General features: G+C 40.5%; 1 protein-coding gene and 3 long non-coding RNA genes across 4 annotated transcripts; 1 reads left to right on the top strand and 3 right to left on the bottom strand.

The window, feature by feature from the left end:
* Window positions 1-36: 36 nt before the first annotated feature.
* LOC119020275 lies at window positions 37-4,203 on the bottom strand. Its single transcript, XR_005075263.1, has 4 exons — window positions 4,064-4,203; window positions 2,693-2,770; window positions 2,472-2,607; window positions 37-173 (listed from the first exon to the last, which is right to left on the bottom strand). It is a non-coding gene; the product is annotated as an uncharacterized LOC119020275 (long non-coding RNA).
* LOC119020272 (GTPase IMAP family member 8-like) lies at window positions 3,520-15,536 on the top strand. Its single transcript, XM_037099527.1, has 8 exons — window positions 3,520-3,721; window positions 6,201-6,258; window positions 7,131-7,184; window positions 7,339-7,983; window positions 8,076-8,108; window positions 10,433-11,647; window positions 11,733-12,943; window positions 14,275-15,536. The coding sequence occupies exons 2-8, from the start codon at window positions 6,240-6,242 to the stop codon at window positions 14,440-14,442; spliced, it is 3,345 nt and encodes a 1,114-aa protein (XP_036955422.1). The 5' UTR covers window positions 3,520-3,721; window positions 6,201-6,239; the 3' UTR covers window positions 14,443-15,536.
* Window positions 6,698-8,597, bottom strand: LOC119020279. The gene is made up of 3 exons (XR_005075271.1): window positions 8,569-8,597; window positions 7,559-7,618; window positions 6,698-7,451 (listed from the first exon to the last, which is right to left on the bottom strand). It is a non-coding gene; the product is annotated as an uncharacterized LOC119020279 (long non-coding RNA).
* Window positions 11,120-16,937, bottom strand: LOC119020273. Its single transcript, XR_005075260.1, has 3 exons — window positions 16,783-16,937; window positions 16,280-16,370; window positions 11,120-11,260 (listed from the first exon to the last, which is right to left on the bottom strand). It is a non-coding gene; the product is annotated as an uncharacterized LOC119020273 (long non-coding RNA).
* Between the last annotated feature and the right edge of the window lie 526 nt (window positions 16,938-17,463).

Raw genomic sequence — 17,463 nt, 5'->3', positions numbered from 1 at the left:
GCCCGACATCAGTCACTAAGTGTTGTCAGAAAGCACAGACTGTAGTAAACGGTCGTCCAGTCGTTGTGGTCGACACTCCTGGTCTGTTTGACTCAACTCTGTCTCATGAGGAGGTTAATGAGGAGATGGTGAAATGCATCAGTCTTCTGGCTCCAGGACCACATGTCTTCCTGCTGGTGATAGAAATCGGCAGATTTACACCAGAAGAGAAGGAGACATTAAAACGTATTGAGGAAGGCTTCTGGAAGAATGCTGAGAGGTTCACCATCGTTCTGTTAACTGGAGGAGATAAACTAAAGAACGACGAGATATCTGTTGAAGAATACATTGAAAAAGAATGTGATGATTCCTTAAAGAATCTGATCGCTGACTGTGGAGGAAGATACCACGTGTTTGATAACTACAGTAAAGAAAACCACATGCAGGTCAGTGAGCTGATCACCAAGATCGACACCATGGTGAAGACAAATGGAGGCAGCTGCTACACTAATGAGATGCTGCAAGAGGCCGAGGCAGCGATACAGAAAGAGATGGAGAGAATCCTGAAGGAAGAAGAGATGAGGAGAGAGAGGGAGGAGCTAAAAAGAAAACATGAAGACGTAATTAAAATAAGAATGGGAGAAAAGAGGGCAGAAATTGAAGAAGAGAGAAAAGACAGAGAAAAACATCTTGAAAAAATAAAGGAAAATGTGAACAGAGAGCGTGAGAGGAAAAAGAAAGAACAAGAAAAGAGGGAAGAAGAAGACAGACAAAAGAAACAACAGGAAGAACGGCAACAACAGGAAAGGCAAATGAAGATTATGGTTTTGAAGGAAAAAATAAAGTCTGCATCTGATGAAGAAGAGAGAGCTGAGCTGGAGTTCCGTGAGAAAAAGGAGAGAGAAGAACAAGAAGCCTGGGAGGAGGAACGACAACAGTGCTGGGAAAAACGCAGCAGAGAGCGGGAACACAGACAAAAGCAGGACCACGCAAGACTCAAAAAGCTCCAAATGCTATATGAACAAGAAAGACAAAAACATGAGAACAAAATACAAAATGAAGATCAAAACATTATCGAACTGGAGGAAAAAGCAAGAGAAGAGTTGGAGGAAGAGTTTAAGAAAATAACAGACGAGAAGAACAGGAAATATGAAGAGGCGGCCAGAAAGAAAGCTGAGGAGTTCAATGAATTCAGACAGAAATACAGGAGGAACTTTGCAGGTCTGATGAAAGAGCACATGGAGGAAAAGGAGGCACTGAAGAAAGAGCACGACAGACAAATGCAGGAGACGAGGGAGACGCACAACAAAGAGTACAAACTGCTGGACAATCTCTTAAGTCACATAGAAATAGAACTCAAAGAGGAACTCACGCAAAGAGAAAAGCAAATCAAACAAATGGAGGACCTGAAGACAGCACATGAGCAAGAAATTAACCATTTAAAAGAGAAGTACAAAAACAAATGTATCATCATGTGATGATGCACAAAGCCAACACACAATCACACTGACGGACGCACCGCGCAGTTTTCTAGTTTTCCATGTTGTCTTGTCATACAAAATATTTCCTTCTGGTGATTTACTGTATACGAAACTTTCAAGTGGGACTTAATGAACAGAGATTTGTGCTCAAACTAAGTAAAAAACTCAACACTGTATAATGTTTTTGAACGCTGAACTTCTGCAGCAGGAACACTTTGTTAGGATGAAGCCAGAATACTGGCAGGATACAGCATTTCCAAGTTATGTTGTAACTTGGAAAATACTGCAGATGTTGTATGAAAAATAACTAAATGTTGACATCGAAGGCACAGGAGGACACATTCTACTTTCATACTGTGAGTAAATTTCAGAGCCTGTAATTTGTTACTTTTACTGGAGTAAATAAGTTGAATCAGTGCTTCTAATTTCACCAGAGAAATGTTTACACGAGTATCTGTACCTCTGCTGGAGGAGAGGACGTGTGGAAGTTTGCCACCTCTGTGTATCTGTTAACATCAGTATATTCAGATGAAGACCAGCATGTGCAGCCCGAGCAGCGAACAAACCTTCACTAGTGGAACGATGACACGAAGCTAGTCGAGCTCACCTGTAACAGACCGAACTGTTTTCATGTTGGTTGTGAACTCCAACTGTGACGGTATCGAGAACTGTTGTCAACTGTTATTTTTAGAGCATGATTGTACATCATTGTATAATAATAATAATAATAATAATAATAATAATAACTGTAAAATATCATAGCACGCTTGAGTGCAGATGAAAAAGCCTGTCTGCTTGTTATCACCTGTAACACGGCTCACCTGAGAGCACCAACGATAAAGAAACAGGCAGAACAGACTGAAGTCGCCTGTCAGTCAGTAACTTTGAGGCGCCTTCTCTTTCTTCTAAATATGCACAATAATGTCACAGTTCTACTGCTGCAGCCTGGAGGTTTTGTTCTTCTTCTTCTGTGTTTCCCCGTCTACCTTTACCCCTCTGTTTCTTCCTCACCTGCTCCTTTCCTTGTCTGTGGGCGTGGCATCATCATCATCATCATCATCATCATCATCATCGATCGTCTGGCCATATTAACCTGCTCCATCCACCACTTCACTGCTGGATCATTCCGTTCCTTACAGTCACCACACTGTCCCACAGATTAAGCATTATCTCAAAACTTTAAGTATTTCTGTGTTTTTGCTCTTCTGCTTCTTCTCGTTTTGTTGACTCACTCTGCAGAAACCTCCAGCGTCCATCTGCTGTTTTTCCTCCACGCCGGCTCCTGGAATCCTGCCTGTGTGAATAAAATGCTGGAGAAGGAGAGAAAGAAGAAGTATTCTGTCAATAATTAATATATCATGTGAAGGTGATCCAGCTTATCAACTACTAAACAGTGTTAACATTTAAAATGGCTTAAAAGGCTTTCTAATACTGTCATTGTCATGATTCATGGTTGCATATAACATCCTCAGCACAGGATTCAACAGTTTGAGCATTTCACTGTCAGCCTCCAGTCAGCAGCTGATGGAGCGAACAGGTAAAGTTCAAACTGCCTGAAACAGTCAGTTCACTTCAGTCAGGCTGTTTAAATGTCAGTCTGCTTACAGGAGACTCATTAAGAGACATGAAACTGTTTCTGTTTTCCTGAAGTTTCTTTCACTCCAACATAATTTAAGGTGTTAACAGAACACTAGCATCTGATTTAATGTGATGGAAGTCAAATAATCATTTTGTCTGTACATGTCATTTGCCACTGCTGTTCAGTGCTGGAAGCCTGGACACACTGTAGAAATGCTTTCATTTAAGAGTGAAAATGTGTAGAAACCTCGAGTTTAAAGGAGGTGTAGACCGATATTACAACGATCAGTATCAGTGATTTTTCTGTCAGACTTCTGATAAGATAAATTCATTTAAAATGAGCTCTGATGCATCATCCTGTCATGCAACGTCACACAAGTCTGCAGGGGCTCCACAAGATGGCGCCCGACCCACAGACACGGACCGTGACCAGAACAAACAGAACAAACAGAAGATCCATGTTACTGCAGACGCTTTGTTATAAAGAGGATGAAGCAGCTGTGATGTGTAGTAACCAGGCTAGTCCTGTTCACATCATAATGATGTTAAACTGAGTAATAAAGTGAACATCAGACCGTCCACGTGTCTGTCTGTACTGGGAGGAAGTCAAACACTTTCACTTTCTGTCTCTTGGGCTGCGGACAAGTGACGGGACATGAAGACGAACTACAACTGAACTAAAGGTAAATGCCAACAGATTAATACAGTATAAGAGCCATCAGGGCTGCAGATCAATGGAACAGATCATTCATCAGAATCAGCAGCTGACTGAGATGAAACGATCATCACTGTGATCAGAGTCACTAACTGCTGCTGGCAGAGACGCTCATCGTCAATCCAACAGGCCTCGACAGGAAAGATGATTCATATTTGAATTGTTCTCTAGTCTTAACGCTTCTGTCGGAGTCCAGATGAATCAGGCTGTCAATCTGAATCTGAATTATTGAAGTTTTGTCTTCATGCACAACATGCCTATATCACTTAAATATCAACCATGGCGTCGCCATTTTGTAAATCAAGTTTACCTGAAGGCATGAGGAAGCTGCACAGCCCCGTCAGACTGATGGTTTGTCTCTACAGGCTCAGTTTGTGTAGGTGTGTATTGTAGGTACATGATCTTACTACACATGAAGGTGCACATACATATATACATACTGACAGGGTGCAGTGCGCTTTGTTGAGGTAACAGTCTGCACCTGGCTTGATATTCAGTGGCTGCACCTGAGAAGACGCGCGCGCAGGTGTGACGCGCACATCTCTGACGTTTGTGTCAGCTGGCTGTGACACCTGATCCTGATCCAGGTCAGGTGAATTCTTGCTTGGTTGGAATGAAAACCTGCAGCCACATGGCGCTTCACTGGATCAGTTTGAGTTGTAGAAGCTCATTTTCCACCAGCTAAAGACAAAACATGATGAAATCTGCTCCCATTTAAAGACGCGGTTAAAAAGTCAAAATTAGTGCTGACATTTTAGCTCATGGTTTTAATTTTGTATCTCAATTTCACATTTTATCTCATGATTATGACTTTAACCCATATTTACAACTTTCATCTCATAATTAAAATGTGTATCTCATAACTACGTTTATTTGACGTCATAATTTCAGTTTTTTGACCTTCCATCACATTACTTTGACTTTTTTTAACCTAAGCATTTCTACCTATTATCTCATGATTGTGGCTTTATCTCTTACTTCCAAGTGAACATTTGGGAATATAATTTATATATATATATGTAATATAACTCAGATTTCATGGTATCCTGTTCTTTAACTCGTGGAGATGGGCGTCCATGTTCATCTCTGTGAGCGTCACACAGCCTGGCACACAACACTGTTGCAGTAGGTGATAATAACAGACAGCGTGACTGCAGCAGGATTATAGTTTATTCACTTTTGTTATTATGTTTTTCCCACTGAGTTTTATTTTTGCCACTGAAAATATCAGAGCGGAAACTCTGGAGTCACTTTCTGTCCAGCTCAGTAGTTTGTTGGCTCAGGATTTAATACAGTTTACATCACAGAATGTAACGAGCGGCGCATGAAGAGCTGCTGAGCTTTGCTGATGAGAAGATGCCCACCTTTGTTCAAAACATGCCAAACAACTAAGACTTTAACATTTTAACATTCAATCAGATTCATTTTGTGACTTAACGTGGTGGAGCGGTGCTCCTGCAGCACTACACCTGTGCAGCCTGTAATACATGTGGATGTAGGTGTTCGTTAGTGTTGTGTCGGTCGCGAACGTGTCGTTTGAACGAACGGATCTTTTCAGTGAATGAAGTGAACGGGATCACTTCATGGACTGATTCGTTCCTTTCTCAGTTCAGTTGAGCTCAGCTGATCATGCCGGCCGGGAGTAGAACTGCTGCGACTCACTCAGAGAACTGTCAGGACGTGATTCTCGTTCACGCTGTGATTCGTTCATGATTCACGAACCTACTGCAGGCAGAGAACTGACGCTGAGGACGTGATTCTCGTCCAGGTACTGTGCTGAAAGTGGCGCTGTGTCTCTCACTCAGCCAGGGCAGAGGAGATAATTCACATTCAGTAACCGTGCTGCTGAAATTAGCGCCATGATGCTAACATCTGTGTAGCATCATGTTAAGTGATTTTACTGTGCACAGAGGACACTTTCACCATGTAGTAACTTTAGTGCATGTGTACTCAGAGCAGCACTGCGTCTCCCTCAGTAAGTGAACGTGAACATCAGGGCTGATTATTAACTGGATGACGGATTGTTTGGCTGCTCATCAGTTCAGGGAGTTTGAGAGCACTGAACGATTCGGTGAACGAGTCTTTTTACTGAATGGATTCTAGAGATTCAGTTCAGTAAAAAGAACTGGTGTTACATCACTAGTGTTCTTATCTAGGAAAGAAACTGAAGTAGCTCAACTATGTTAAAATATTATTTATTCAGAAAGCCTTAAAATCTACAGACCGTAGACTCGGGAACAAAAAACACAGGTTACATGATTCTATAGATTTAAAAATTACATTATAATAAAAATTTTCTGTATAAGGTAATTTTCAACACAGACCTTCACATTGTGAGCTGTATCCAGCTGATGGGTTGTTGGTTGAATCCCCAGTGGAGTTGTGAAGGCGAGCTCTGTCAACAGGCTGCTGTGTGATGGTTCATGTTCTGATCGTTCCTCCTGCAGGTTGCTACTGCAGCAGCTGCTCTCCAGCACAGTGACGTCATGGCGGCTGCAGCATCAGGTGAGTCCAGTCAGACTTTATTACTCTTTGACTAAAGGGTTAGGGCAGTTTGTGAAGGAACTAGTGTGAAAGCTCGATGTTAAAATCTGACACTTAACTGAACTGCTGTTTGATTTGTTTGAAGAGTTTTATTTCAAAGGGTGCAGAGCCAGCAGGGTCCCACTGGGTGGCGACAAAACATCAAAGTGTGATGATTCATATCACAAGCTGCTGCGTTTGAACTGGCACACAGGACTTTTCTCTCATTTCATGGACACCTAATATATATATATATATATATATATATATATATATATATATATATATATATATATATATATATATATATATATATATATATATGGTTAAATTTAAACATGGACAGTTTTGTTCCATATCTACCATTTATGAAAACTGCCACCTTTCTGTAGTTAGCTTGCATGAATATTATGATGAAATATTATTTCAGCTGACTTTTATTCCTGAAAGAAATGTTTGTGTTTTGGAACGAAACTCAGCAAAACACACTGTACTAAACATGTAGCAGGTGCTGAGGTAACTTTCACAGGACCAGGTGACCGACACATCAGGTACCTGATAGAGTTTGATGTGATCGATCAGCATCCTTAATATTCATTTTGCAAACAGTCAGACATTTTCTTAATGTTGATTAAACATAAAGGTTTTTATGAGTCCCAAATCTCGAGTCCAAGTCATCCTTGGGTCACTTTTAAGATTACGTTGGGTTCTGGACGTTTTCCATGTGTTATTTCAGAAGTGGTCCAAAGTTTTAGAGGACTGCATGAATGCTGACAATGTTAGTGTCATAAGAAGGTCAGTGACAGATTAAAGAAGTAAATAAGTAAACATATATTGTTTCCTCACATTCACAGATGATCTGCATCCTCTGAAGCGCAGCAGCAGTTATGAAATCCTGCCACCTAACAGTGAGTCAAACTGAACTGTGTCATCCTGCTATTAAAGAGCATCTGAATTCAGAATTTCCAAGTTAAATTATGTCAATAAATAACTGAACAGCAATGAAACTATAACTGAATAAATGCAAATCTGTGTTTGTCCTTTTCTGCCTTTTCTCTGCAGTGTCTGAGCTGAGGGTGGTTCTGCTGGGGAACAGCTGGTCTCAGAGGAGTTCAGTGGGGAACTTCATACTGGGAACAACTGAGTTCAACACTGAGGAAGAACCAGACCGCTGTCTGAGAGTCAGAGGACGAATGAAGGAGAAAGAAATAGTTCTGATCAACACTCCAGATCTGCTGCATCCCAACATGTCTGAAGACAGACTGACAGAACATGTAGAAACCTGTGAGAGACTCTCTGATCCTGGACCTCATGTGTTCCTGCTGGTTCTACAGCCTGAAGACTTCAAACAAAGACACAAACAAAGGCTGCAATCAATACTTGAAAACTTAAGTGATCGATCATTTGATCATTCACTGGTTCTGATATCAGCACCCAGAGAGGAGAGTCCAGGTCTGATGGATGAATACATGGAAGGTTCTCCATTAAAAGAAATGATCCGAATGTGTAGATACAGATACTTGAAGCAAAAACCTGATGAACATTTACAGCTGTTGACATGGTTGGGTCAAATCGTAAAGGAGAATAATGGAGATCACGTCAGCTTTGATGTGTTCAAAGACACAATATCGTCTTTACCACCTGATCATCAAAGCCCCAAACTAAAGGAAACACAGATATCCATCTTCAGTCCTGTGAAAGCTGCTGGTAAGTACAGAAACAGTTCTGACAATGAAAACTTTGTTCACACAAATCATCTTAGTAAGTAAGCAACAAATTCATGATGTCATCATTTTCAGGGCTGCATGCTGTAGGAATCACTTCAACTCACAGTAAGTAAATTTATCAATGCTAATCATTTGCATTTGCAAATAGAGTTTTGGGTGGCATATTTTGTCGAGGAGGAATCTTAACACATCCCACAATTAAAACATCTGTTTAGTTCAGATTCAGCTACTTTGCATTGGCAAATACATGCATACAGATACTAGGTCAAAGATGCAGAGGAGTCCAGAGTCCAAACATCCTGTCCTCCAGGAGATGTTCAGATACTGGTGTACAAACAGACTCTGGTGACAGTAGAAGTTCTGATCCAGCTTGTTTCCTCCAGTCCAGTAACAGAGTTCAGGCTCTGACATGGACTCAGAGTATCAGAGTAAAAAGTCTCCCTCTGAAGGACATTTGTGCTCAAAGCTAACTGAAGCTCACGTCATGTTAATTAGAAGAAGAATTAGACTATTAAAGTTAAAGGTAGAATCAGTAGGATTTGTTCCCAGCTGTTCCTGAACGCACCACAGAGGTAGTTGATTGTTGAGTCTCATTCCCAGGACGTCAAATAGACACATGTTGGGTTGGTAAAGCGTCCCGAGCAGCAACAAAGAGAGAAAATCAGAAACTCTCTGCAGATACGAGACACTAACACGCCTTTTCTCCACATTCCAGCCTCCCTCTCTGTCTGTTTACGGCTTCTTACGGCTTTTACGTCTTTGTCTCGTCTCGCTGCGTCTGATTGGTCCACATCAGTCTGCTGATGTTGGGAAGGCAGCCTGATGATGCCAAATAAAGAATAATCCATCAGATATTTGTGTTCAGATGTAGGGAGGGAAAGTCACAGAGATACTCAAGTAAAGTACAGATAGATGAAACATCTACCGAAGTGAAGTAACTAGTAAGTATTTGTACTTGGTCTCTTTCCACCTCTGGATGCACAACAGATTCCTCATCTGAGTTTGACTGAGGCTGAAGCATGTATGGTTAAATCACTCTGCTTACTCTTACGCTAACTATTTTGATGTACTTTCAGCCCCTTTAGAGAATTGTGATTTTTAAAAATTTTTTTTTTTTTACTTAACATGTTGGAAAACTGTGTTAAACAACATTTAAAATTCAGAGTTCCTTTTTTCTAAAATAGAATTTCTCATGTAAAACAGTTGTACAGGTAAATAATTTGGTTATTTGTGGATGATATGACACAGCACAGTTTAACGTGTGGGCAAAATGAATTAAATTACAACAGTGGCCAAGCCTGTAGATAACTGATAAGATCTCCTCACATAACTGTTATCATCACTGTGATGCTACATGTCAGTGAACCTGACTGACACGTGCTGTAGACATCAGCTGTCTAACACTAAAACCAATTCCACTGTCCAGACATTACACTTTTGGGGCTTCATTTATTACAAATAATTACATTTTTCTTTACATCCAGGTAGAACCCAATCCATTACACAGCTGGGTATCTTTATGAAATGTAAAAGAGAATTTCGGTTGATTTAATCATGTAGCTTCATTGCTCAAGCTGCCCTCGACTTGCCAGTACCGAAGACGCGGACACATTTGGTCCAACCATTACAGGCTCCGTGAACGGAGCGTTAGCATTGACAGCTAATAGCATAGGGTCAGAACTTTACACTGTGTTTTAAACTTCTTAACATGCTCCAAATCTCACCCCAAAAGTTATGCAACATCAGCAGACAACTTACAACACAGTACTGTAGCGTGTATGACTGAAAAAGTAGTGTGTTTGTGCAATAAGCTACATACTGGTACATACCATATACGGATTGACTAGTTCGGTCTAGCTACCGGAGGACACGGATGTAAACAAACCGGTATGTAGCTCCTTGCACAAACACACAACTTTTAACAACTTTTTTATTCATTTTGAGTCATACACGCTACAGTGCTGTGTTGTAAGGTGTCTGCTGATGTTGCATGACTTTTATGGTGAGATGTGGAGCATGTTAAGAAGTTTAAAACACAGTGTAAAGTTCTGACCCTATGCTATTAGCTGTCAATGCTAACGCTCCGTTCACGGAGCCTGTAATGGTTGGACCAAATGTGTTCGCGTCTTCGGTACTGGCAAGTCGAGGGCAGCTTGAGCAATGAAGCTGCATGATTAAATCGACCGAAGTTCTCCTTTAAGCCACTGCTACGCTCCATGTAAATGCCCAAATAAAAACTGTAAACCACCTGGATACATTACGCTCAGTGTAAATTCAGTCCCATGGAAGTCAACTGTCACCCAGTGTACAAAATGTATAATAGCAAAAATATGGATAAAAGGCTCTTACACCTCATGCTGTGGTGTAAGTTGAGTTGTGGTGAGTTCAGCCTCTAATGTCATTTTATCTTCCTCTCTGTTGTATTACAGCATCTGGACTCAGGATTGTGCTGCTGGGAAAAAGTGAGGACAAACAGACGAGACTTGGTAACTTCATCATCGGGGACCAAACTTTTAATAACCAAAAGAACAGGAAGTGTGTGGCCACGTGTGGAGAGTGGAGAGGAAATCCTCTAACTGTAGTTAAAACTCCAGACATGTTCAGTCTGTCTGAGGAAGCTGTGAGAGAAAAGATGCAGAGCTGCATCAGTCTTTGTCTTCCTGGACCAAATGTTCTCCTGCTGTTAGCGAAACCTTCTGATTTCATAGAGAAGAACAGAGAAACTCTGAAGTTCATCCTGAATTTGTTTGGTCAAGATGCTTTCAAACACTCGATGGTCATCGTCACACATGAGGAGAAGAAAGTTACTCTCCCTGTTGATGAACTCCTTACAGACTGTGGAGGAAGACACTACAACATGTCTGAAGACAACCACTGGTTATTGATGCAGAAGATGGAGCAGATTGTCCATGAAAACAGAGGAGCCTTCCTCACCTGCAGTGAAGAGACCATCAGACCAAAGTGTGAAGACACCAGAGCAGCTTTAAACCTGGTTCTGTGTGGGAGGAGAGGAGCAGGGAAGACTTCAGCAGCTGAGGCCATTTTAGGTCAGACAGAGTTTCCTTCAGTCTCCAAGTCATCAGAGTGTGTTCAGAGTCAGGGAGAGGTGTGTGGACGTTGGGTTTCCCTGGTGGAGCTGCCTGCCTTGTGTGGAAAACCTCTGGAGGAAGTGATGAAGGAATCACTCAGGTGTATCTCCCTCTGTGATCCTGAGGGCGTCCATGCCTTCATCCTGGTCCTACCTGTGGATCCCCTCACTGATGAAGACAAGAGTGAGTTAAAGACCATCCAGAACACATTCAGCTCTCGAGTCAATGACTTCACCATGATTCTGTTCACTGTGGAGTCAGATCCTACAGCTCCAGCTGTTGGTAACTTTGTAAAAGGAAACAGAGACATCCAGGAGCTGCTTCAGAGCTGTGGAGGAAGACATGTTGTTCTCAACATCAAGGACAAGCAGCAGATCCCAGAGCTGTTGGACACGGTGGATAAAATGAGACTGAGACTCTACAAAGACAAACTGTGCAGCTACACAACAGAAACATTTGCATTTGCTCAAATAGAAAAGATCAGACAACAAGAGGAAAACATCACCACACTGCAGGCTGAGCTGAAGGACCTGAGAACAAAAAGCATCATCAGCTGTAAGTTCTGTAATGTTGTCATAGAAACAGTAAGTCCTGTTTTTTTCTCTGTCCTTCAGTAACTCCATGTCTTTATATTTCCCAGGTGCTGATGAAGAACAGAGCCCAGAGTGTCTCAGGATTGTTCTGATAGGGAAGACTGGCTGTGGGAAGAGCTCTTCAGGAAACACCATTCTAGGGGGAAATGAGTTTACGGCCAAATCAAGCCCGACATCAGTCACTAAGTGTTGTCAGAAAGCACAGACTGTAGTAAACGGTCGTCCAGTCGTTGTGGTCGACACTCCTGGTCTGTTTGACTCAACTCTGTCTCATGAGGAGGTTAATGAGGAGATGGTGAAATGCATCAGTCTTCTGGCTCCAGGACCACATGTCTTCCTGCTGGTGATAGAAATCGGCAGATTTACACCAGAAGAGAAGGAGACATTAAAACGTATTGAGGAAGGCTTCTGGAAGAATGCTGAGAGGTTCACCATCGTTCTGTTAACTGGAGGAGATAAACTAAAGAACGACGAGATATCTGTTGAAGAATACATTGAAAAAGAATGTGATGATTCCTTAAAGAATCTGATCGCTGACTGTGGAGGAAGATACCACGTGTTTGATAACTACAGTAAAGAAAACCACATGCAGGTCAGTGAGCTGATCACCAAGATCGACACCATGGTGAAGACAAATGGAGGCAGCTGCTACACTAATGAGATGCTGCAAGAGGCCGAGGCAGCGATACAGAAAGAGATGGAGAGAATCCTGAAGGAAGAAGAGATGAGGAGAGAGAGGGAGGAGCTAAAAAGAAAACATGATGAAGAGATGGAAGAGATGAAAAGAAGAATGGACAAACAGAAAGCAGAAATAGAAAAGGAGAGAAAACTGAGAGAAAAACAACTTAAAGAAAAGGAAGAAAACATCAACAAAGAACGTGAGGAAAGAAAGAAAGAACAGGAAATGAGAGAAGAAGAAGACAGGAAGAAAAAACAAGAGGAAGAAATTCACAAACAGGAGTGGAAACAAAGAGTTGATGCTCTGGAGGAAAAAATCAGATCGGAGAGAGAATCAAAGGAAAAACTTCAGAGAAAGTTGGAGGAGAGCAGAGAAGAGATGTGGAGAGAACGAGAGAACTGGGAGAAAAAACGAAAGGAATGGTGGGAAAAAAGACTTGAAGAAGATGAACAGAGACGACAGGAGGAACAAACAAGACTCAGAAAACTGCAAGAAGAATATGAGAAAGAAAGAGAAAATCATGAAAAGAAAAGAAAACAAGAGGAGAAAGAGAGAAAACACATGGAGGAAGAACTGAGAGCAAAAATAGAAAAGGAGAGAAAACTGAGAGAAAAACAACTTAAAGAAAAGGAAGAAAACATCAACAAAGAACGTGATGAGAGAAAGAAAGAACAGGAAATGAGAGAAGAAGAAGACAGGAAGAGAAAACAAGAAGAAGAAATTCAGAGAAAAGAGTGGGAACAAAGAGTCGAAGCTTTGGAACAAAAAATCAGATCAGAGTCAGAATCAAAAGAAAACATTCAGAGAAAGTTGGAGGAGAGCAGAGAAAAGATGAGGAGAGAACGAGAGGACTGGGAGAAAGAACGAAAGGAATGGTGGAAAAAACGACTTGAAGAAGATGAACAGAGACGACAGGAGGAACAAACAAGACTCAGAAAACTGCAAGAAGAATACGAGAAAGAAAGAGAAAATCATGAAAAGAAAAGAAAAGATGAGGAGAAAGAGAGAAAACACATGGAGGAAGAACTAAAGGCAGAAATAGAAAAGGAGAGAAAACTGAGAGAAAAACAACTTAAAGAAAAGGAAGAAAACATCAAAAGAGAACGTGAGGAGAGAAAGAAAGAACAGGAAATGAGAGAAGAAGAAGACACGAAGAGAAAACAAGAAGAAGAAATTCAGAAACAGGAGTGGAAACAAAAAGTTGAAGCTTTGCAGCAAAAAATCAGATCAGAGTCAGAATCAAAGGAAAATATTCAGAGAAAGCTGGAGGAGAGCAGAGAAAAGATGAGGAGAGAACGAGAGGACTGGGAGAAGAATCAAAATGAATGGTGGAAAAAACGACTTGAAGAAGATGAACAGAGACGACAGGAGGAACAAACAAGACTCAGAAAACTGCAAGAAGAATATGAGAAAGAAAGAGAAAATCATGAAAAGAAAAGAAAACAAGAGGAGAAAGAGAGAAAACACATGGAGGAAGAACTAAAGGCAGAAATAGAAAAGGAGAGAAAACTGAGAGAAAAACAACTTAAAGAAAAGGAAGAAAACATCAACAAAGAACGTGAGGAGAGAAAGAAAGAACAGGAAATGAGAGAAGAAGAAGACAGGAAGAGAAAACAAGAAGAAGAAATTCACAAACAGGAGTGGAAACAAGAAGTTGAAGCTTTGCAGCAAAAAATCAGATCAGAGTCAGAATCAAAAGAAAACATTCAGAGAAAGTTGGAGGAGAGCAGAGAAGAGATGAGGAGAGAACGAGAGAACTGGGAGAAAAAACGAAAGGAATGGTGGGAAAAACTACTTCAAGAAGGAGAACAGAGACGACATGATGAAGAAACAAGACTCAGAAAACTGCAAGAAGAATACGAGAAAGAAAACAAAGAAAAGGAGATGATCGAATGAGAAGAGAACAAGAGGAGAAAGACAGAAAAGACATGGAGGAGGAGAAAATGGAAGCTCTGAAGGAGACGTATGAAGAAAAAGCCAGAGAGAAAGCTGAAGAGTTCAGTGAGTTCACAGAGAAATACAACAAGAAGTTTGAAGACCAGAAGAAAGAACACGAGGAACAAACTGAAGGAAAATGAAGTAAGAACATCTTAGTCAAGTTTCTGACTCGGTGAATTGTGTGACCAAAAGGAGAGCGAATCTGAAACAAGTTGATGACTCACTGAAAAATCAAGAAGAAAAAACTGAACAGGTGAAAACTGAAGACGAAAAGAAAAAAAATGCAGAAACAACATGAAAAACAAATGAGTGATCTGATAAAGGAACTTCTAAGAGAAGATAAGTCATGGTGGAGTGTACAACATTAAACTGGAGGTAACCATGGCAACAGCAGCTTAGTCAGCATTTAACTGTCTCAGACTGTGAAGGAGAAACAGACACACAGCTGATCTCAGGCAAGATTTAACTGATTATTCATAAGAAGAACAACTTTATTTTTATAGAGAATCTTAAAAAAACTGTCACAAAGTGATTTACACACAGTAAAACTGCAAATGAATACAAATACAAGTCGAACAAAGTAGAAGTCAGTGTGGCGCAGATGTGACTCGATGTGTTCCAGAAACATGTATTTACATTAACATACATGTATTAACTGTCTCACAGGGCTGAAGTTACAGCTCACACAAGACAGAAGACAAATGAGAGAAGGAAACTGTGTCAATATGAATCTCTGACATCAGTCGTTAACTAGTTCTGGTTCAAAATGATCTACAGAGGAACAGTTAGATAAACTACTACTTTACTGTGTTTCATGCGCCGCCCAGTGGACGGCTGATGTCACTGCACTGCTGTGTAAAGATATTCTGTTCTATTCTGCAACTGTGAAAACGTGTCAGCACGTCAACACGTTTTTTTCTTTTGTAAAAAGTCTTTATGATGTTCATTCTGTATGGTTGAGTTGTGAATTTATTTATTTTTTTGCTGATTGTTTTCCTTAATCTTTCCTTTTATTGTCTGTGTTATTCATTTACAGATTTAAAACAGCTCAGTAAAGGAAGATTATGAGAAAAAAAAATGCCATTACAGACAATTAATGTTTTATGTTTTTCTTACATGCTTTGTAACTGACAACATCTACTTAAAACAATCCAGATGAATCTTAAGTGCGGTAGTTCTGTCTGTGATCTTTGGTTTCTTGTCATGATAAAAGATGAATAAAGTGTTTCCTGTAGTTCAGTGTGACTGATTTCTACCTGCACACGAGACACTGAGGGAAGAAGTGGGTTCAGTCTGAAACACATCTTTATTTATCTCTCTAGTTATTTATGTACTTTATTCATCTTTAGATAATACTGTTATTACTGAGATACTCTCAAAGTATTCAGAGTAGGTGTCCAGTTTACTACACATCAAATCTGAATCCACCTCAGTAATAGATTACTTCAGAACTCAGTGGCTGTTTTTAGTCAGTTTAAGTCATTTCCACATATTGAATGTGTCTCGTGATGTTCAACAATTTAATATCAAACACTCAAGTAATCACCCTCAATACTTGTTTATTACAAAGACCGAATCAATTTGTTTTATATATTTTCATGTGATACATTTAAACAGTGTTGTTTAAAATGTGAGTCTACAGACAGGAGACACATTAAGAAACATTACACTTTTTTGTTTTACATAATTTAAGGTGTTCACAGCACAATAACATCTGATTAAGTCCTCTCACACAACAACTGTGAATGAATATCGATCACAAATATCAGTTTTCAGTCTCCTTGATTTCTAATCAGTAGTATATGTGCTCCTTGGTAATAAAGTCCAAGCCCTAAAATAACTTATCTGCTTTGAATACAATCCTACATTATCATATATATTTGTTATCAATGCATAGTATTCTTAATGACAAGTAGAAAATGTTAAATGAAGCGTCTCTTCACATGGCGGGTGTTTGTTCTGTCACTACCAGCTCACCTCCTCTCTCCGTCATCAGTGAGCCGTCCTCCGGGCTGAAGTGAGTCCCACTCCGCCTCAGTCTGCAGGTTCCATCCGTCTGTCCGTCCTCCTGGACACACAAACACAATCTGTTAACACCTGCTAACGTTCCACAACCAACGGCCATTTAACGGTCACTGACAGCAGACCGACTACACATTTCAACAGCTGAAATAAATCACACAAAAGAAGATATTATCTCCTCCACAACTTCTGTGTTACCAAGGTCCAAAATAAATATTAAAGTAATGACACAGTAATGAAGTAACTGTAGTGTTTGCTGGTTAACTGCTGATGTCTGGGTTAGCTAGCTTAAATATAACGAGTCACTGAACATCAAGCTAGGAGCCTAAACGAATCCTCACATCTGCAGCAGGTTCTACAACTAAATACACACGAATAATACAGTCACAGAATAATTAAAAACAGTCATTAGAAGCCCTGTGAACACAACAGAATAAAGAACAAACGTTTCTACGTACTAAATGAAGATACTGACGGACTTTGACGGAGTTTGTTACAGGCCGACATGTTCCGTCTGACTGCTCATCAACTTTGGGGTTCACCACTCAAGTCTGCAGGGGCTCCACAAGATGGCGCCCGTCCCAAAGAAACGGACGGTGATCAGAACAAACTGAGAGAAGATCAGTGAGTCCGCCTGCAGTTCATTACAGCACAATTAACACTTTAGAGCATTATGGTCAAATATAGCAGCGACTCATAAAACATTACATTAACAGTGGTGATGGTAAATACATTTTAATCTGCTACATATTTAATATTTCATTGAGTTTGGAGACGTATCACATGAATTGAATTGACAGACATGTTATCCTATTAAAGGGAAACTCCACCAGTTTTACACATTGAAGTGTGTTAACAGGTGTTGGAGAGGAAAAAGGTATAAAGTCCTTTGTGGCTCCAGCGGAAGCTGCATGTAATCCGATAAACTGCTTTGCATTGTGGGTAATAATGGCGGCAGGTTTTGAAAAGGAAGAAGAACGTGTGGAATAATGAAGGTGATATCTCTGAATCTGCTCGGTCAGTTTGGATCATTTGTTTTAAAACTATCCATAATGTGTCCCAGTTTTCTTATTTGTGCTCCAAAGAGCGAGTATCAAGGAGCGGAGAGCTGCCAAGGATGTTAATTATCTGGACACGGC

The sequence above is a fragment of the Acanthopagrus latus genome, chromosome 5 (genome assembly GCF_904848185.1).
Source record: "Acanthopagrus latus isolate v.2019 chromosome 5, fAcaLat1.1, whole genome shotgun sequence".
NCBI classification, from domain to species: domain Eukaryota; kingdom Metazoa; phylum Chordata; class Actinopteri; order Spariformes; family Sparidae; genus Acanthopagrus; species Acanthopagrus latus.
Note: the sequence above shows the minus strand (reverse complement) of the source record. Positions and strands in the feature narration are given on the sequence as shown.